A 21,051-nucleotide genomic window follows, 5' to 3' on the forward strand; every position below is an offset into this window, starting at 1 on the left:
AACCTGATAGTATCCAGTTTATCATACATAAAGTATTAAATTGTCTTGTTGTGTTGTTGACACAATAACTTACGGATATCACTACAGCTACTAGCAATGATTGTTGGTGCTGTTGATCAATTTGCAGAAAAACTCATGGAAAACAGCTGATATTCCTAGATCGGTCAAGATATTTGTGATGCAGCTTCGTCACGCTGGCCACGTGACCCAGAAGTGTCTTCGGACAGCGCCGGCTCCCGGCCTCTTGAGCGAGATGAGCGCGCAACCCTAGAGTCGGTCACGACTGGCCCTGACAGGCAGGGGTACCTTTACCTTTACCATTTACTGTACTTATTTTTCCTGATTTGAACTATAAAATGGTGATTTTCTTGAGTCAAAATGAGAGTACCCCTAAACATTTTTTTTTGGGGGGGGGAGCACTGGTTGAGACCTTAACTAATCTGTTAGCACAGTCTTTACTTGTGTGTAGATGTAGGATTGAAGCCTTTGTTTGTGCTCTTGCTTTATAGGTCTACCTAAGGGTTAGATCCTAGTCTAATATTGTTTACTGAAATCCCAGCAGGATCTTAGCTGGTCTACTGAGGGCTGCAGACTGCCTTCTGTCCACCCCAGTGGAAAAAATTGATACTACTAATTTCCTTTTGGCTGCCTGGAAAGAAATTGTGGCTAGGCAGACAATAACTTGAAGGAACAAAAATAAACATTTTGAAGCAGAAAATGTATTGCCTGCCAAATGATTTTTTTATTATTATAAAGAAGTGAAAACTGGAGGAAATATTTTTTAAAAAATGAAAAAGGCCACAAATAACTTTTTAAAAAGCAGAATTGTACTCTTAAAGCAGGCTTCCTCAACCTTGGCCCTCCAGATATTTTTGAGACTACAATTCCCATCATCTCTACCCACTGGTCCTGCTAGCTAGGAATCATGGGAGTTGTAGGCCAAAAAACATCTGGAGGGCCAAGGTTGAGGAAGCCTGTCTTAAACCTTGATGCACTGGTGGGGTGTCATATTTTAAAGTAAGCAGGTTGAAAGTATTGATAATGTGCTGTTTCATCAGCAATGAAATAAACGCTTTGTGTAAAATAACAGTTAGAAAACTACTAATGCCGTATAGAATTATATAGTCTTGTATACACTGCATTGATAAATTCCTAGAGGCAACTTGCAAGCCTTTTGATCTTAGTTGCTGCCTGCCCCATTCATATACTTTAAGCTAGTTTTTGTGGTACTGCAGGAAGCCTTCAAAGTCAGCTCTGAGCTCCGCGGAGGATGGGTGGGATAAAAATGAAGCAGACACTGTCTTTCTCATTACAGTATGTGTAGTGTGTGTGTGTGTCTGTGTCTGTGTGTCCCCCCCCCCCTTTGGTGTTAGTAGTACAGTACTGGAATTTTTTGAGAACAACTCATCCTGTGACGGGAAGGGACGACGGGGGAGTTAGTGTGAAAAAGGGTGCCTCTTCCAGTGTGTCATGCCAGTTCTAGCGTGCCTCCATTGAAAACAATGGAGGTTCTTGGCCCATGGCCCATCAGAAAGGACTGCTGCATTCCTGTTTTATGACTCTGGCGTTGCAGGAAATACTGAATAGCAACAAAGCCTGGGCTAAAGTAGTCTAAGATGTTTTATTTGTCAATGTTAGAAAGGATAGAGCTCTTCTACAAGTGGCATTTTCAAAGTGTTTACATAGGCTAGGATGATAATCAGACGCCAAGCTTCTGTAGCCCTGTGTAACCACTGGTTTCCTTGATCCCTGATCCTCTTAATACCTGCAGTTTTAGTATGCTGCTCATTGTAAATGTAAATATTATAAAAACGTAAACTTGGTTTGTGTGTTTAGTGTGTAAACTGGTGAGGGGTGTTTTATAGAGCGGGTGATGTACAGTATTTCACAAGCTGCACTAGCTTCCTATACTTTTTCAGGCCAGTTTGGAAGTGACTGTGTTTCACCTATAAAATCCGTGATAGCCCAGAGATCTCCCACCCCAAAGAAGAGAAGGCCATTGATAAAATCAGTTGACACCACTTTCTTGGCTGCTCTCCGTATTGCTTGTCTGAATAATAAGAGCATGTCATAGTGGGTAATTGTGGAATTCCCTCTGCGTAGAAATCCTGTATCTTCCAAAAGCACCTTAGAGTTGTGGGTGGTGTTTAGCTACTGGATAGTAAAGAGATCTGTGAATCATACGAGTTTAGTTGATCAGTCTGTTAATTTGGCATATGAGTAAAAAAAAATTCTAAAGCAAGAACTATACTTGCAGATGTGTATAGTAGGTATCATCTTAGAAGAGACATTCCCTCAAGAGGGAGAGGATGGAGAATCCCTCTTTAAGATATATATGTTGCCCAATTAATCAGGGGTACCATAAGGGACGTGGGTGGCACTGTGGGTTAAACCACAGAGCCTAGGACTTGCTGATCAGAAGGTCGGTGGTTCGAATCCCCGCGACGGGGTGAGCTCCAGTTGCTCGGTCCCTGCTCCTGCCAACCTAGCAGTTCGAAAGCACATCAAAGTGCAAGTAGATAAATAGATACCACTCCAGCGGGGAAGGTAAACGGCGTTTCCGTGCGCTGCTCTGGTTCGCCATGCTGGCCACATGACCCGGAAGCTGTACGCCGGCTCCCTCTGCCAATAAAGCGAGATGAGCGCCACAACCCCAGAGTCAGTCACGACTGGACCTAATGGTCAGGGGTCCCTTTACCTTTACCACCAGACTGAGTTGCTTTAAACAGTTCTTTTTCTTAAAAAAGAAAAGTGAACTAACATTGCAGTGTTACTTACTGAGAACAGTCACAGTGGGTTTGTTATATTTTATACCATTCAATTCTAGGTATGATTTTCTTTCTAAATGGCTTGGGTCATTTGAGCCTTCCCATGCTTGATAACCTCTGGGTAGCATGTTGCACTTTCCAGTGTTCCACTTTTTGCAGGAGGTGAAATATTGTGTGGTGCAGAGTGAGATTTTTCCAGAGGAAGCTGTTCTACCAAGAGGCCCACTTACAAATTATCTCTGAGTGTGGATAACTGTTTTGCACGTTTTGCAGGCCATCGGTATTCTCTACACCAACATTCATTCCCCAGCCTGGTGCTCTCTAGAGGTTTTGGGCAGCCACTGCCATGAATCCTAACCATTGACTAAGCAAGTGTGATGGCCTGGGATTCAGACTCAGAGGCTGAACCTGAGGAATCCCAGCCTGCACAGGAGTCCCCACCTCCAGAACCAGCTGAGCCGGAGCCGGGGCTGGGGCTTGAGCCTGAAGGGTCCTCACCTGTGCTGGATCCTCAGCTGCAGGCATCACCTGAGTCTGCTCTGGCTCCTGAGGTGATGGAGGACCCATTGCCTGCAGGTGCTCCTCTCCCAGCCCTGTCAGGGGAAGCTGAGGTTGCCTCTGGGTCCGGTAACCCTCCAGCCTCTCCTGAGCTGCAGAGGCTCAGGGCAGAGAGGCGGAGGGAACTAAGTTCCCACAGGAGGAGTACTCGCCTCCAGGCCAGGAGAGGCAAGTCACCTGTGGACCGGGGCCGCCCTATGCCTCGGGGCAGATAAAAGCCAGCCAACCCCAGTCCCAGGTTGCGGGAGCAACATTGTTGGTAGCCTGTTCCTGCCTGCACTCTGTCCTGCTCTCCTGCCAGAGTTCCTGACTTCACGCGACTCCCTGCCTTGGACCCCCTGCCTTCAGCTTTGATGGACAGCCTCCATACTGCACCCTCGACCTCGGTCTGGACTCGGATCCCCTCGGGACCAGCACAGCAAGCTAGGGCAGGTTGGAGTTGCTGTCCAAAACACCTGGACAGCACCAGGTTGTTGATTGTTGTAGAGTATAGACTAACAGCAAGAGACTTTCCCAGCCCTATCTGGAGATGCCAGGGATTGAACTTGGAACCTTCTGCATGGAAATGCTGTGTGCTACCTCTGAGCAATGGGCCCCTTTTCTCTATCGTTCCACACCAAGTTATAAAACTTCAGTACTGCTGAGCTTTCAATTTTTAGCTTTGCTTGCTTTTGGTCTTTTTTTAAAAGCCTTTTTATGTTATACAGCTTGAGCTTTGGTAAAAAAAACAACTTCTGCAATGCAATCCAATAAATGTATAATTGGAAGTAAGTCCCATTGAGCTCAATGTGTTTTTCTCCCAAGTAAGTTGGTTTAGAAATGGCAACCTTAGCTACTTCCTGGTATTGAATACATTTCCATTGCTACTTTTTAATGCTCCAAGGCCTTTTGTTTTATTTTAAATCTGTTTTATGTTTCATTTTCATTTGAAGTGCCTGGGTAGAAAAAACACTGCAGACATTTTAAAAATGAAATAAAAACTGTAGAACAGAGCTTTCAAAACTTTTCATATTGGTGACACACTTTTTAGACATGCATCATTTCACAGTAATTCAGTTTTACTAACTCCTTTCCAGCCCCGGGAGGAGAGCAGGGATTGTTCTTGTGACACACCTGCACACTGCAGCCGACACACTAACATGTCGCGACACACAGTTTGGAAAGCTCTGCTGTAGAAGCTCTTCTGACAATGCAATGTGCAGTATAGATGTAGAATAAACAAACCTCCCTACAGTTCTCTTCTCTTGTAATTTCTAATTGCTCGAAATACTACTATAAATAGGACAGAATAATAAAGAATGAGGCAGGCATTCAACTAATCAGAGATGCAGTTCATAACTGACTTTAAAAGTATTAGACTAATTAGAGGGGTGCCATTTTAAAGGCATTATTGGAAACCTTAATGTAATGAATGGCCACTTGTGTCCAAAATCTTAATTTTCTTAACTTTGGAGTACCTTTCTGAAAACTTTTTACTGTGCCCTATATATAGTAAATGACAAAGTGAAAGTTTCTAAAATGTGTGTTACAAAGTCAGTATATCCAGTATAACCCGGAATTAACAAAACTGACAACAAAGCCTGTGGTTCAGTTCGTCAATTAGAATTATTCCAAAACAATACAAAAGGATGACTAAAATGGAAAATGAGTATGCCTGCCTTCTCAGACATTAAAACTTACTGTTAGCTGGATGACTTTCACCACTTTAAAAATGACTCGCAGTCCTAATACTAATTCTTCTTTGATACATCATTTGAACATAAATGCTAGTATCAAGCTTTGTACTTGATAGTGTATATACTGAACAGCTGAAGTCCTATTATCCCTTTTAAGATCCACATTTAATGACAACATATCGCAGAGATGGAGAACTTCATAACCTTCCAGATGTTGCTAGCCTACAACAGTCAGTCAGTTTGGGCCACTGGTTATCTGGCTAGGGATGAAGAGAGTTGGGATGCAGCACATCTGGAGGGCCAGAGGTTGCCTCTCCCTTCTTGAATTGTCGTTAATCCCATATCTTCCAAGGTGATTTCCTACCTTCCTCATTGCTGCATTAGCAGTAGCAGAACCTTCTCTGCAGCAATCTGTAGTAGTTTGCTGCAGCTGTAGGCCATATCTTTTTTCATATATTTCTTTTCTGTTTTTGGAGCAACATTTGTTCATTTCATTTCTTCAGTGTGTCTTTCTTCCCAACTGCCTAGGCGCCCTTGGCGCAGGAGCCTGACATGAGAAAGTGCTGATTTTGGGACGGGAAGGCAACATTACACCCACAGAGAGCTATGACAGCTGCCACCTCCGTCTATATGAGGAACACAATACTCTTGCCCTCTTTGCTTGTGGTTCACCAAGCGGGAGAAGTGCGACAGATACGTCACTTCATCTGTCTGCTTTTACTAAACATTACCAGGAGACATGAAGTGGTGGCAGCCAGGTTTTTTTTACGTAATGTGTAGTTTGGCCAAAAGTGATTTATGGTAAGGTAAGCCTCAGTTTTCTCTCCCCTGGTTGTGTAGTTGCCCACTGAGCCACATTGAGGCCAAAGTAAATGCACTTAACTCCCATCCAAAGGCATTGCACTGCTTAGGTTAAGCCGAATGCCCTCTTCTCTACTAGAAATGACATACTGGAGTATTCCTTATAATGTTTGACTTTGTGTCTGAGGTAATGGAAAGGTTGAGGACACTGTGCCTTATTGATTTATCTGTCCTATAACTGTGTCTGGGGAATAAGCTTCTTCTTGGCTGTTGGAATATTTTGATAACTGGTGATCATATTTTTTTAAGAATCACTAGTCCATGAAATAAGTAGATTAGCTACTGGTTTCCTTAAGACTTGAAAGTAAAGTAAAATTACAGTAAAAATGAAGCCATTGTTCATACTGTAAGTGTATTCTGCGCACAAAATTAATTATACAATTCAAATTCAAGTAACTTTTACTCAGAGTAGACCCCTTGAAATTAATGAACTTGATGGGGCGTTTGTCCACATGTTGTCTTGTCCCACTCTTTTCCCCGGATTGCCACTTGTTCCGATCTAAAAAGCAGATTTTCCCTTGGAAAGGAATGGGGCAAGGTGAAAACCACTTGGATCCATGCTTTCTAGGTATGGCACAAAGTGGAATTATGGATGAGCCCATATTCATTGATTTCAGTAGGTCTACTCTTGAGTAGAACTTACTCGAATACCACCCCAATTTATCTGTCTAATACACAGTTGCCTGCTTACATGTTTTGGGGTAGCAGGGAAATTCTTTTGGTGGCTGTGTGGTTGGACAGATAAGTCTGGAGAGATTAGGATGCCTGGGGCAGCGGATAATAGCATTTGGATCCTGGAGCCACATGGAACCAATGTGTGCACCTGCCAAAGCGTTTCCAGCTGAAGTTCACAAAATTTGGAGCCCAAATTACTAATCACTGCAAAGCTTTTTTAAAAAATGGATGAAGTTGTTATACACACTGGAGAGAAGACACTGGCCAATGGAATTAGTCGTGAGATTCACAAGTAAATTCAAACTATGGTTTAGCATTGCAAGGGTGAGCCTAGGACATTGCTAGGTACTTAAAGGACTCGGTACAGGGCCATGACATATCTGCTAATGTATATGTACAGATGTCTTTGGGTAGACATCTAAGATGGTGGGTGGCAGGAGATCTGGGCTCCAGTGCAAAAGACTCACGGCTTGGCCATGCCCTAGCAATTCCCCTGGATGAGGGGCAGAGACAGGAAACTCTTGCTTCCATTTTAGATTAGCTGCAGTTTGGGGTTGTGTCCGAATCCCAAACTGTAGTTCATCTTAGCTACAGTTTGAAACAAGCCAGCTTCATAAGCAACAGCTGAGGTATGCTTTCAGCCCCTTCCTTCCTGGGGAGTAGAGGGTGAGCCTGAGGCTTGCCTAGGTTCATTCTTGTAATGCTAAAGCGCCAGCCAGAATGGCCAGGGGACCAAGGATGGTGGAAGCTGCAAGTCAACAAAATCTGGAGGGTCACAGATTAGCCATTCCTGTGCTAAACAGTGGCGTAGTGTTGCATCCGAAACAGCTCTTTGAGTCTTTCCCCACCTCCTTGAAGTAAAACTTGAACTTATTTTCAGAATAGGCAGTTAAATGTTTAAAATCCAGCACTTTTCACTATGAGCAGAATCTTTCTAGACACAAAGCAGCTGACCAATGGCGGCCTCTAAATCCTGTGACTGTACTCACTCGTCCAGCTGTTGAGTTTCAATGTTTTACGGTGTAGTGTTGTCATGTCGTCTGCTTTTGGCACAGCTTAATAGACACAACATGTTTGACTATGCTACAATTTTTTTCAATATTTACCCCGTCTTTCACACTCCCCCCCCCCCCCGCAAAGTAGTAAATTATCCTTACTTTAATCTCTCCTGGCTGCGTGAAAAACAGGAATTTATGTAACAGGCACTCTGCTACAAACCTTTTCCTGTTTGGAACTTTGTTGTTGTCGTTGGCACAATTTGGAGATGGCTTTGCTACTCCATGAGTGACCTTGAATGTCCTCTGTATAAGAATACTAGATTGTAACTTTTCTGATGACTAAGGAAATCTGAAGCTTCTTTCTGTAAAATCCTAAACGCTTCCATGAACAGATGGGTTTGAAGTTCTGTATAGACGTGTATGCGCCCGATAACTCTTGTTTTCATCACAAACACTTAACGCTCTGGAGTAAGTATGCAAAATTTTAAAACAGCACTCTTATTTATTTTTAATCAGTGGGTTTTACTGCTTTCTTGTGAATTCTTTTCGGTAGAATAGCAGTGGCCTTAATTCTGAGCAAGCAGCCAAGATAAAAGGTTACATTCCAAAGAGTTTTCCAGGCCTCATGGTATATGCATCCTGGATATTCTACAGCAGTTACCTAATCCGTGGCTCCTTCAGGTGTTTTAGACTACAGTTCCCATCATTCCTGCCTGTTGGCCATGCTGCCCAGAGCTGATGGGTGTTAGGAGTTCAACTGCATCTGGACTCCAGGTCAGCTGCTCCTTTTCTAAGTGACAAATTAAACATGCTGAGCAATCTGCACATCTTAAGAACATGTTTGCACCTTTGCATATAAAGCAGTAATGGGGGGGGTGTGTATTTCTCACACATGAAGGAGCATGTTGTCATGTGAACTGAAACCTGATCCCTCCCTCTTTCTTAACTTGCGGTGCTCTGTTGCTTTTACAGTGGTACCTCGGGTTAAGTACTTAATTCGTTCCGGAGGTCCGTTCTTAACCTGAAACTGTTCTTAACCTGAAGTACCACGTTAGCTAACGGGGCCTCCTGCTGCCGCCGCGCCGCCAGAGCCCGATTTCTGTTCTTATCCTGAAGCAAAGTTCTTAACCTGAAGCACTATTTCTGGGTTAGCGGAGTGTGTAAGCGTATGTAACCCAAGGTACCACTGTAATCAGATTTTCCCCAATTGAGCTCCAATGACACCAATAATAAAACTGCTTAAACCAACTAACTGTAGTTGGAGGAAGGTAGGAAAGGGGGGTTGGGGGGTTACTCCCCTTCCCAGGGAACTCATTTTTGTGGGCAAAGCATGCACCTCCACTCCACACACTTTCTTCATATGCAAACATGCTTAAGATACCCATCTATTTTGATCCTTAACCTGTGTGTTTTGCAGTTTGCACTTTAGTAAAAACAAAGGTACTGTTTGTTTGTTTTTGTTATCAGACAGGATATACATTTTATAAACAAAGTTTTCTCTAGCTGCTTACAGGCAGAGAAACACAATTATAGAAAAAACCATGCATAACCGTAACATTTTAAATGCAGAATAAAAAGCACCAAAAATAAAACATAGCAGCATCAAAACTTTCCAGTCTTGGACACTAAAAACATAATTATCCTTAATATCTTTCAAAGTTTATAACCTTCAAAAATAAAAATGTTTTCACCCGGCTCTATAAACACGAAAGTGTCAGGTGAGCCTCTCTAGGGAGAGCAGTCCATAACTAGAGTGCCATAACTGAAAAGGCTCACTTCTTTGTTTTTTTATATTATATTTTTATTAGTTTTCAAATACAAAAACAAATTTATACATTCCATACATCTTAATTACATCTTACTTCTCTTTTTTGACTTCCCTCAATTTGTCTGCCATTCCTTCCCATTGTTACTTTTTACACATTTCTGCCCTTTTAACCCTTTCCCCTCACAGAGCTTCCTTAAAGCTTACAAACGTAATTTTATTATCACTCAGTTTTTGCATATATTGGATAAACTTTTCCCAATCTTCTGTAAATCTTTGATCTCGTCGATTCCGGATCCTTCCTGTCATTCTGTCCAATTCTGCATAATCCATCATTTTAGTTCTCCATTCTTCTATCGTAGGTAATTCCTCCTGTTTCCATTTCTGGGCCATCTATATTCTTGCTGCTGTCACTGCATATAAAAATAACTTCTTTTCTTTCTTATTTATCTCATTACCTGTAATGCCTAGTAAAAATGCTTCTGGTTTCTTAACAAATGTATATTTCAACATTTTCTTCAATTCATTATAAATCATTTCCCAAAAGCATTTTACCTTCTTACATTCCCACCACATATGAAAAAAGGTACCTTCTTTTTCTTTCCATTTCCAACATTTGTTACTTATCTTATACATTTTTGCTAACTTCACAGGTGTTACATACCATCGGTACATCATTTTCATAACATTTTCTTTTATAACTGTGCATGCAGTGAATCTTAAACCATCTTTCCAAAGTCTTTCCCAATCCTCCATTTGAATATTATGCCCTATATCTTTGGCTCAGTCCATCATAACTGATTTTACCTCCTCATCCTTCGTACACCATTCCAGTAATATCTTATACATTTTTGCTAAATTCTTATAATCATTATTCAATATTTCTGTCTGAAATTTTGATTCTTTCTCAGCAAAACCCCTCTGATTTAAATCTTTTCTAAACATCTCATTAATTTGAAAATAATGCAGCCAGTCATTCACATAGTCCTTAACTTCTTCAAACGGTCTCATTTTCCATTTTCCTACACTTTTATACATTAACTTCTCATATGTCACCCAACCCCCTGTCATATTGAAGGCTCACTTCTTTGTAGCCATCTGCTGAACCTCATTAGGCGGGGAAACCTGAAGAATGGCTTCCAAAGAAGATCTCAAATCTGGGTTGGTAGGTCCAGGAGGAGGTGATCCTTTAGGTAACCTGATCCTATGCTGTCAGTTGCTTCTAGAGGTTGGGCCCGGCACTTTTTTGGGCCAAAAAAGTGTCATTGAATCAGAGCAGATGTGGCTTAAGATGTAAAAGTCTATTTTACCTTTGAGAACACTGGATGCTTGCTTCACTGCTTTTGCTTGGGAGTGAACACCTCCAACTCAGTATCCTTCCCTACCTCTTAAGGTCGTATATGCCTAAGTCTTCTTCCTGGATGGGTTGACTTCCAGCAGGTGGATTATTCATGGGAGCACCTGCTGGATGTGATCATCATGATCCTGTACAAGCATATATAGTCCTCCTCTAGTGGTTTTTGCCACTAGTACTTTTTGAAGCAGACAGAGCTTGTTCTCCAACTATGCTCATGCAAGAAGAGTGTTTGGCCAGCAGTGTCTTTTGATGAAGAGCTTGATGCCCAGACTCTTGGATACTTGTGGTATTTTTCAGTGGTAGTGAAATCTTTTATTCAGCAGCTGTTCCTTTGGGATACAGTTGCTGCTTAACGCAGGTGCTTTTTGCTGAGGTATATGAAATCTGTGGTTTTTGCCATCAGTGCTCTTTGTGTCTTGGACTCCCAGTTTAGAGGCACTGTGAGGTCTTCAGCCTATTTCTCATGGGAATCTGCTCCCATGCTTGTTGTGCAGGATGTGTTGTCCTTGTTGTACAGCTGCCTTGCTTTCATTTCAGCATTTCCTTTTATATTGCAAGGATGTGCCTTTATGTTCTTCCTGTATTACTTCTTCTTTCTCTATTCTTCACTCGGCGGTTTCATGGTACACGCTGCCTTTGAAGAATAAATAACAATAATAGTAAATAAACAAATAACACAATTTACAATGGGAAGAATAGGGTGGGCCCTTAAAAAAATCTCTGGTGCCAAAGACCAGGGCAAAGAGGTGTGTCTTCAGCATATTAGAAAGCTTACACAATGAGATTTGGGGCCGAGGTTGTTTAGGGCTTTAAACACTAATGTGGGTACCTTGAAATGCTACCAGACAGGTGTGAGTTTGGGTCTTCAGGCCAGGGCTATAGTTGCATGGACTCCTTGCAATATTGTGGTTCTAGTGATTAGTGTTCTTACCCATTTTTTCATGTTGATACTGAGGGTTAAGCACAGCTGTCATCTTAGTATTTCTCCTCTACACTGCCTACAAAATCACCAATTTGCTGGAAATAGGTTTACTAAGCTTATGGCTTATCAAAAAGGGCAAAGATGGCTGCAATACACATTTGTCTTTCCTCCGTTAACACGCCACCACAGGAGAAGTTCCCCACGCTCTGTTCAGCAGGCCAGGGGTCTCTGGAATGCATGCACACCCCACCAAGCTTTTAACGAAATAATAATGAGATTAAGCTTCCTGGCACACCTACTGCTTGGCTTCACCAAGACCTGAAGAAAAAACACCAAATCCACTGGCACCTGCACTCGTTAAGGTCAAGAACTTCCTCCCAAAGAGTGTTCACACATCTTTGCACTTGGTTCCCATGGCAGGAATGAGAAAGTCGCCCTAGCACTGTTAATACATTTTCCTTCCTTTGTTTTAGGGGGAAATATCCTCCCACATATTGCCGAGCCTAGAACTCTCTCCTCCCCCAGTTTCCCCTCACCTCCTCAATGTGCGTTATTCCAAGGGAATTTGTAGCTTGTCAATGCTTGTGTTTCCTGTTTCGCTGCATTCACCTGGGAATATTTTGCATGATGCAAGGCTCAGGAGGGGACCTTGGTCTTCCCTTCATCCCCCTTCACTGCTTTGTGTGTGCGCGCTTTTTGACAACAATCTACACCTTGTTATCTAAGAGCCAGGGTGTCTATAAAGAATCCAATCCAAACACCTCTGTGGTCCTGGTGCAAAGGACGGCAGTCCAGATTCAAATCAGGCCCCTAAGGAAGAGGCACCATCTGCCCTCTTTGCCTTGGGATAGGTTGTATTTGTGCTTTGGCTCCTATCTCTAGTTCTGCTTCCTTACTCGCCAAGCAGGTTAGCTACACAATTTCAAGGCAAAACATTACTTGTATTTGACTCCCTTCTCTAAGCCAGTGTAGCTTTCTGCAAGTCTGTCTGCCATCTATAATTGTCCCATAGTCTTAGATTTCACTAGCTCCTCTCTCCAGCTTTCATTGATCTCTCACATTCTGCTATATCTCTCAGCCATCCTCATCTCCTTCCTGTCCTCTTTATTGACTCGACTGAACAATTGCCAGACAATTCCAAATGATCTGTATATTTTTGGTAATAAACCACAAAATCGGTTTTTCTAAACTCTGTTGTTCCAATGCTAATTTTCTCTCTTGGAAAGCAAAGGATTGGGGCATGTTTCACTGCTACTCTTGGTTAGCAATCTCAACACTTATTCCTTGGGTAGCAGTATACTGACTTTGTCCTTGTTTGCTGTCTATTTTAATCAACTTAAAATTTACTTTTTTGACATTGTTTGGAACCCCTTTTAATTGGTAGGGAAAAGCTTGATCAGTGGAGCTGCAAATTAAGGTTCCTTTTTAAAGACCATTTGGTTATCTTTATATAAAATGCATGGAGGTGTTTTTTAAAAAAACTTATGGGGTCCCTTCCAACTCTACAGTTCTATGATTATAATTTGTGTAAAGTTCATTATTCATATAAGGTGTTAGTAAATTCACTCATACTGTGTGCTTTACAGCAGTTTTTCTGAGGCACTTGCTCTGAAATTCATTATTGCTTACTTGTACACTATAACTTTTGAGAATAATGGCTCGGATAAAGGGGTTACTGTTTGTTGGGCCAACATTTAGCACTTTAAGCTATCTGAACAAAATAATGAAATGGTGTGCATGCTCAGACTTGGCTTGCTCTGAGAACAGCCTGGGATGATTGGACAGATATTATTAATGGATTACAGACTTTTTTTGAGGTGGCTTTGAGGTTAGGGCTTTAAAACCTTTAAGAACAATACAGCAGTGGTAAATAGAAGTCCGTTTTGGCAATGGTAGATACACATTTCCACAGTACTGGATCCTGGCACAAATAAAGTATAAGAAGTTGTTACGCATTCAGATTCCAAGTATAGACAGAAACAGCTAATGAGGTTGAAAAACAGATGACCCTGGGGGTCCCTTCCAAATCTACAATTCTATGAAAACATTTCTATGCAACCTTCCTTTCTATACAAACCTTCCTTAAACAGGGAACGGTTCACAGCAGAGATGTTGAAGTCTTCCCCCCATTTTACTTAAAAACAATGGGTATTAATTAGGAAGATTAAGGGTTTTTTTATGTACGTAAATTTGTTTTTTCTTTAATTTTCTTTTTGTAGTATGAGATTGTAAATTCTTTGTATAAGTGTGTAGTTTAAATTAAATAAAGATTATTTTTTTTAAAAAAAATGGGTGGAATCCCAATATACTACTAAAGGCAATCATTCCGGCAGTGCAAAGATGTCTCCTTGTACAATGGAACACTCTCCTCCCCCCAATGCCCCCAACCTATTCTACTTCAGATTTGGAGAGCACAATGGGGGAAGGAGGGTGGAAACCCATTGTACAAGCGGAAATTCTTGCATTGACTGGACTTATTAGTAGAATACCGCCCCAAAAGAGCAATTGTGTCTACTACGTGGTGATAAGTGAACTATTGCACTGGGAAATGGAATTTCAGTAGTTTTTATGCATTTGGTGAAATGGCTTTCTAATTGAAGAAAAATACCAGAGATAAGCGTGACTCACCTTTTTCCTTGCAACTTTTTTCTCCTTCCCAGAATTCAATTCGTCACAACCTCTCACTGCACAGCAAGTTTATCAGAGTACAGAACGAAGGAACAGGAAAAAGCTCTTGGTGGATGCTCAATCCAGAAGGAGGCAAAAGTGGCAAGTCGCCCAGGAGAAGGGCTGCATCCATGGACAACAGCAGCAAGTTTGCCAAAAGCAGAGGTAGAGCTGCAAAGAAAAAAGCAGCTCTTCAGGCCGGTCAAGAGGGAAATTGCGACAGTCCAGGCACACAGTTCTCAAAATGGCCCGCGAGCCCCAGCTCTCACAGCAATGATGACTTTGATAATAACTGGAGCACTTTTAGACCTAGAACCAGCTCTAATGCTAGTACAATCAGTGGGAGGCTTTCTCCAATTGTTCCAGAACAAGATGACCTTGGAGAAGCAGATGTACATGCCATGGTCTACCCTCCATCCACAACCAAAATGGCTTCAACTCTCCCAAGCCTTTCTGAGATGAGTAGTTCAGAAAACATGGAGAACCTCCTGGATAACCTCAATCTTTTATCTCCTAACACATCCCTGACCGGATCAACCCAGTCCCCACCCACTACCATGATGCAGCAGTCTCCCGGTTATTCATATACTTCATCCAACACAAGTATAGGTTCGCCCAGTGCCGACTACAGGAAATACAGTTATGCTCAGCCCAGCATGAACTCCTTGTCGCAGATACCTATGCAAGCTCTTCAAGATAGTAAACCAAGCTATGGGAACCTCAGCCAATATAACTGCCCTGTAGGACTTCTGAAGGAGTTGCTTACTTCTGACTCACCTCCACACAATGAGATCTTGGCATCTGTAGATACTCATGTTTCCCAGCCTAGTGGCCGAGTGCTGGGACAGAATGTATTGATGGCCACTAACTCGGCAATATCACCATATGGCAGCCAACAGGCCCATAACAAACTAATTTCCCCCAGTGCCCACCCACACCAGGGACATGTCCAACAAACACCAGCAGTTAACAGCCATACCTTGTCTCTCACACTTAGCACTGTGTCTCACGCATCGAGTTTAAATCGTTCCTCCGCCGCGAAAAACTCAGTACAAGTGCCTATGAGCCACCCAATGCAGGTGAACAGCATAAACCCTTACACCACTGTGAACAGCTGCAATGGCTATGGAAGACTGGGAATCGTCTCTTTCCATCAGGAGAAGCTTCCCAGTGACTTAGATGACATGTCGATTGAACGATTGGACTGTGATATGGAGTCAATAATTCGGAACGAGCTCATGGATGGGGAAACATTAGATTTTAACTTTGACAGTGTGTTGCCTAACCAAAGCTTGTCGCATGGCGTAAAGACAACAACACACAGCTGGGTTTCGGGATAAGGTTGGAAGGTTGGTTCCCTTTTATTTATACGTACATGGTTATCAGTTCCTGACTCTAAAAGGATGCTCCTGTACCTTCAGCAGGTGTATGGCAGGACAGAATTCAGGAGGTGTGACTTCTTCCGTTATAATACTGTGCTAATGGGAGAAGCTATGCATACTGTACATGAAGGCGCAGTGAGGTGGGATGGGAAGTTTTCCAGTGCTACTTCTTTCCATGGGAAAAAAATCCTTTTCATGAGTTCATTAGTAACAGTAAGCGGGTGGCAAGATTGGTAGTGTCAAAAACTTCGTTTTAATTTACTAAACAGAAGTAAAATAAACATGCCAAATCTCTAGGGCATCAGAAAAATTCTCTGCAAACTGACAAATTTCCAGTGTGGATTACCCTAACTGCCATAGAAGAAACATTTCCAATTCAAAATTGGAATGAAATGGGAAGATAATATACACCAATGATAATAAGCAATAATTTGTAGTGTTAGGGATAAGTTCTAGAAGGGAAAGTTTGACACAGTGCTTTACTTTGTTGAAAGATGGGGTATGGTTTTATAAAACAAAGAAAGGTGTTTTTGAAGAGTAATTAAGAGATGAAATAGTAGCTTCTGGACAAAAAAAAAAATTCAGGGAAGTTAATTGAAACTGGAAATCAGAGATAACCATAGTAGAGTTGTGAAGGCAAAGGTTTTACTTAGATTACAGTGTCTTGCTCTTTATTCTTAACTTTTTAAAAATGAAAAAATGAAATGGGCTGTTCTACACAAGCTGATTCATGAAATCAGCTTGTGTAGAACAAGCTACCACCTTAGGTCAAACCCCACAGTTTGCAGGTGTCCAAGAGATAAACTACAATTTGTGAGACTGGTCACTATGTCAAAGGAGGAGGTTTTTCAAAGGGCATCATATAGTTATCAGTGGCAAATTGTCATGTAACTCAGTTTAAATTTGTGCTCTTTAAGATCTGAGACTATTATGCTAAGAGTGAACTTACACCAATCACATATGAATTCCTCAATGTTCTCAATTAAAGTTTGTGACCCCAAAGCGCCTCAATTTACAATTGAGTCATACATTTACTTTATATCAGTAAAGTACAAAAGAGAAGTATGAAGTGTGGCTTAACAAGGGCATTGAAATGTAAAGATGCTCAAAGCTAAGACATGCACGGACTATCATATGGGAATTAAAAGCTTGCAAATGTGCCTGCAGTCATGCATTAAGGTATTCACCCGGGAATGGTCCTTTCCAGGAAAGTCCTTTAAAAGACCAACAAATTCTACAACATTTTATTTAACATGGATTTGCCAATATTATACTGAAATTGGCTCACATTTATAAAACACTGATGTGTTCCATAAAGCGGTGGACTCTGTTTCTTGGTTCTCTTAGGTATTTGGATACCACTATATGCATTCTTGTCTTGCATGCTGAATGTTTTTCTTTGCTTTCCATCATCGTGTATTTTCTTTCCATTATCCTAGGCTGCAATTTAAAGTACTTCAGACATCTCTGACCGCAGGAAGTGAACAAGGAAGTCCAAAGATGTCCTTCAACCTCTTTGCTTTTTCTTTTGTATTTTATTTTCTCTTGTCAGACTTGGCAGCAGATACATTTTTCCTGTACAGGATGTTTGCAAGATACTTGCATATTATTTGCTGCTATTGGTAAGAAGTGTGCCATTGGAAATGTCTTTATTTGGAAGTGCCAAACTCACTACAGTGTCGTAGGAACGAAGAAAATACTTGTGCATCATGTTTTGCATTGACCCAAGAAAAGGTTAAAGCTTTTAATACTGTGATAGTTTTAAACCTTCATAACTTTCATCCCATATATCTTTTGATCTGATGAACTCATAGAGAGCTGCAGACAGCCGGATTAACTGCCTTAAGTGTATTAAAATTGTACATTTTGTATGAGAACACATCGTGGAATATGATCTAACCAAAGTTGTTGGCCATTTGGACTTCCAAATCAGACAGCAGATTGAAAGCTTTGCTTTGTCGCCTATGTGTTTGATTATGTAGATTTATTGTGGGGCTGACTTCCTGATTGATTTCAATTTTATTGATCAACTTGAATTTTTGTAATAGGCATATAGATATTTTTCTTACATCTCTACTTTGTTATATGAGCTCCTTAAAAACTTGCAGAATCCAAGATGCCTAATAACATTCATAACATTTTGTATACAGTATTTTAACTAGATTAGGGGGGATTTATATTAGCACTGTGTAAGATTTCTAAAGAGAAGACATTTAGGTGTAATTTTTGGTGGGAGGTGGTTTCCTGGCACAAAGGTGATCTCTTGGTCTATAAATACAGAAAACTTCTATTTCTTATATTAACACTGACTACCCCGAAGTGTTAAGTGTTGTTAAATGGTTTGTATATTCATATACTCATTTTTGTATTTATTTTACTAGAGTTTTATAATGTTTGTAACTCCAGGAGCAAAAACTTCTCAGCTTAACGTCACTCTAGCAAATCCATTTTGAGTTTCACTTGTTCTTAATTGTAGGGTCTGCCATTTCTTTTTCCATTGCCGCCTCTTCTTATTTATTCAAAGAGCCAGAAGCGGCTTTATATTACATTATGGTATAAGACCACATCTTGCAGGAAAGAACCTCAGCGGCTAACTTTGCAGTCTCAAATCATAGAAATAACAATAGCTTTAGGTGGTGTTTTTCCTCAGAGCCCTCACAGTTTACTCTCTTTGAAGGGGGTTTAGGAGAGCAAGTTTACAACATAGAGGCAAGGAATTATATAGAATATAAAAAATTGTGAGCTATCGTTTTGGTGGCTCCTTGGCATACCAACGTCATTGGGTTTATCAACCACCTTTCGTTGGTCAGAGAAGATGGGAGCTGGAGCCCTGTAACACCTAGCCAGCCACTGTGTCCCTGTTTCAGAATTAGATACGTTTTGTGGAATACTTTGATGTTTTTTAAGAGAGTGAGGGGTGATGAGCATGTGCCATAAACCATCCATGTGGAGGTTCGGGTACAGCCCCCAAGGTGCCTTTCAACATGTTTACTTGGTGGCGCTGTGGGTTAAACCACAGAGCCTAGGACTTGCCGATCAGAAGGTCGGCGGTTCGAATCCCCGCGACGGGGTGAGCTCCCGTTGCTCGGTCCCTGCTCCTGCCAACCTAGCAGTTCGAAAGCACGTCAAAGCGCAAGTAGATAAATAGGTACCGCTCCGGTGGGAAGGTAAACGGCATTTCCGTGCGCTGCTCTGGTTCGCTAGAAGCGGCTTAGTCATGCTGGCCACATGACCCAGAAGCTGTACGCCGGCTCCCTCAGCCAATAAAGTGAGATGAGTGCCGCAACCCCAGAGTTGGTCATGACTGGACCTAATGGTCAGGGGTCCCTTTACCTTAGGTTTTCAAAACCTGCTTTTGGCCAGGAAGCATGTGTTTCCTTGCCCTTAGCCCCTCTCAGCTTCTCTTTCCCAAGGAACGCCAGTGAGACTTAGTGTCCCTTCAAAGCATTTAATATATCATGTAATATATACCTGGGAGGGGAGTGGGGAGGTCAATGAAAAGACATTCCTGAGCTTAGTTAAACATTCATCCGTCTCATCCAGTCTTCAGCTCAGTTTTCCCTACACACAGTTTAGCATATCCCTGAAAGCAGAAAGGCTGTACTTAGCACATTGGACACCCAAAATGCTAAGAGTCTGCTGGATCAGGCCAGTGGCACAATTAGCTCAGCATCCTGTTCTCACAGTGGCCAGCCAGTTGTTTATGAGAAGCCTGAAGGTGGGACCTGGGTACAACAGTGCTCTCCCCACACTTGCGATTCCCAATTACGTAGCCTAGTAAATCTGTTAAGTAGTTCTAGGGAATCAAACATTAAGGAAGGGGTGGTATAATGCAACAAATCATGTAACCGTGGATTGAATATGCTTCTCCATAGATCTTAATTTCTATAGTACTTTAGATTAAAAAATGTAAATGATGGCTTTGTGGACTGTGTGGATCTTTAATATATACCAAGCAGCCTTGTTTGGGGCTTTTCACACCTCTGTTAGTCTGTGAGAAATGTATTCTGCAACAGAACTGCTCTAATTCTGTAATATATTGTTTGTGTGTTATATTAATTACCTGCATTACTGAGACCTCGGCTTAGATAAACTGACAAAAGTTGACTAAAATGGTAATCAGATGTATTCTTGAATGCTGACAGTTCAACAGAGCATCCCTAAGGAAAAGGAGAAAAGATGATTAAAGTGGACCAGTTCTTTTACAGTCTTACAGCACAGTTCTGCACAAATCCGCTTGGAGGTACTTCTTTGGGACTTACTTCCATGGCGGCGTGTGTGAGGATTGCAACCTTAAGTTTGCACTTGATCAATAACTGGATTGGTGTTATTTTGTTAAAATATTTTCAGTTCGGATTATGAAATGTTCAGGCTTGTTAATTTAAAATTAATTTTTAAGTAAGGTAATTTTTCTTTTGTATTTTATAATTACTAAAAGTAATACTGTGGTTCATGCAAGCAAAAAATAAATAAATATGTAACTCTGCATTAAAACAGGACTTTTGTTATAGAGGGGCATCTCCCTCGTTCTGCTCTCCCCCACTTTCTACATAAGCAGCACTGCTGACATGAAAATACTTTGCATGCTGTTTGTGTGAATTGTAAGAACATGGAGGATTGTCTATGCTGCAGAATTTCGTTTGGATATTTGTAGGGGGGGAAGTGCCTGATGTTTGGAAAAACATAAAATAATCCTTTGTACAAAGCCATAAATGTGTATATACATTGCTTTAATTGTGTTGTCTTTCATATGAAGACTTGTATGCTGATAAAGGATTCTGCTTCTTTGTTACCTGTGCAAACCCTTCTAATTTATCTCTACTGCAATCCTGTGAGGTGGCTTATTTTTGTATGGTGTCTTGGGCATCTTTCATTAGCAAAGTGACCTAATTTATTTTATAAAGACATAGGTAATTCATGTTTTTGTTTATATATGTGTAGCTGAAGTTGAGAGGCGAGGGACTTGCTAAAGGCTATGCAGTAAGTCAATAGCTACTTTATTTTTCAGCCCAGACCTCCCACATTTCAATCCAACATTGCATTCACTGAACCAAACTTAAGATCGTGTTCCTCTTTCTCTCACGATCCTCCACACTTCTTTCCTTTTTCTCTATATGAGACATTTAGTACCCCAAAGCAAAGGTCTGGAAATCTAGATTGTAAACAGTACAACTGTGCCACTGTCAGTTAGCTCAGCTGTCATGATGTATTCCAAATGTGGACTCTAGATATGCATTGTCTTTAGATGCCTTTATTTCAGAAAGCTCCACCACTCAAGCCAGCAGGAACTATTGTTGGACTTAGAAAAATGAAATCACTAAAGAGAAACAAGCCACGCAATTCAGATGCAACAGGCCACTCCAACATACCAGAGTTTGCATATGAACGTGCCACAAGCTAGATAGAGCTCCTTCCCTGCTCC

The 21,051-nt window shown here is 41.4% G+C and overlaps 1 protein-coding gene and 1 long non-coding RNA gene across 2 annotated transcripts in view; one reads left to right on the forward strand and one right to left on the reverse strand.

The window, feature by feature from the left end:
• The window catches only part of FOXO1 (forkhead box O1), a 47,888-nt gene extending 27,467 nt beyond the window's left edge, over positions 1-20,421 (forward strand). The window contains exons 2-3 of the mRNA XM_083606540.1: positions 14,241-15,596; positions 17,069-20,421. Coding sequence (XP_083462666.1) covers positions 14,241-15,587 — 1,347 coding nt within the window. The 3' untranslated portion in view covers positions 15,588-15,596; positions 17,069-20,421. The remainder of the gene's footprint in view (positions 1-14,240; positions 15,597-17,068) is intronic.
• On the reverse strand, positions 8,983-14,342 carry LOC310759530. Its single transcript, XR_014546382.1, has 3 exons — positions 14,209-14,342; positions 10,386-11,292; positions 8,983-9,311 (listed from the first exon to the last, which is right to left on the reverse strand). It is a non-coding gene; the product is annotated as an uncharacterized lncRNA (long non-coding RNA).
• Positions 20,422-21,051: the final 630 nt, after the last annotated feature.

The sequence above is a fragment of the Podarcis filfolensis genome, assembly GCF_964270895.1.
Source record: "Podarcis filfolensis genome assembly, chromosome: 3".
NCBI classification, from domain to species: Eukaryota; Metazoa; Chordata; class Lepidosauria; order Squamata; family Lacertidae; genus Podarcis; species Podarcis filfolensis.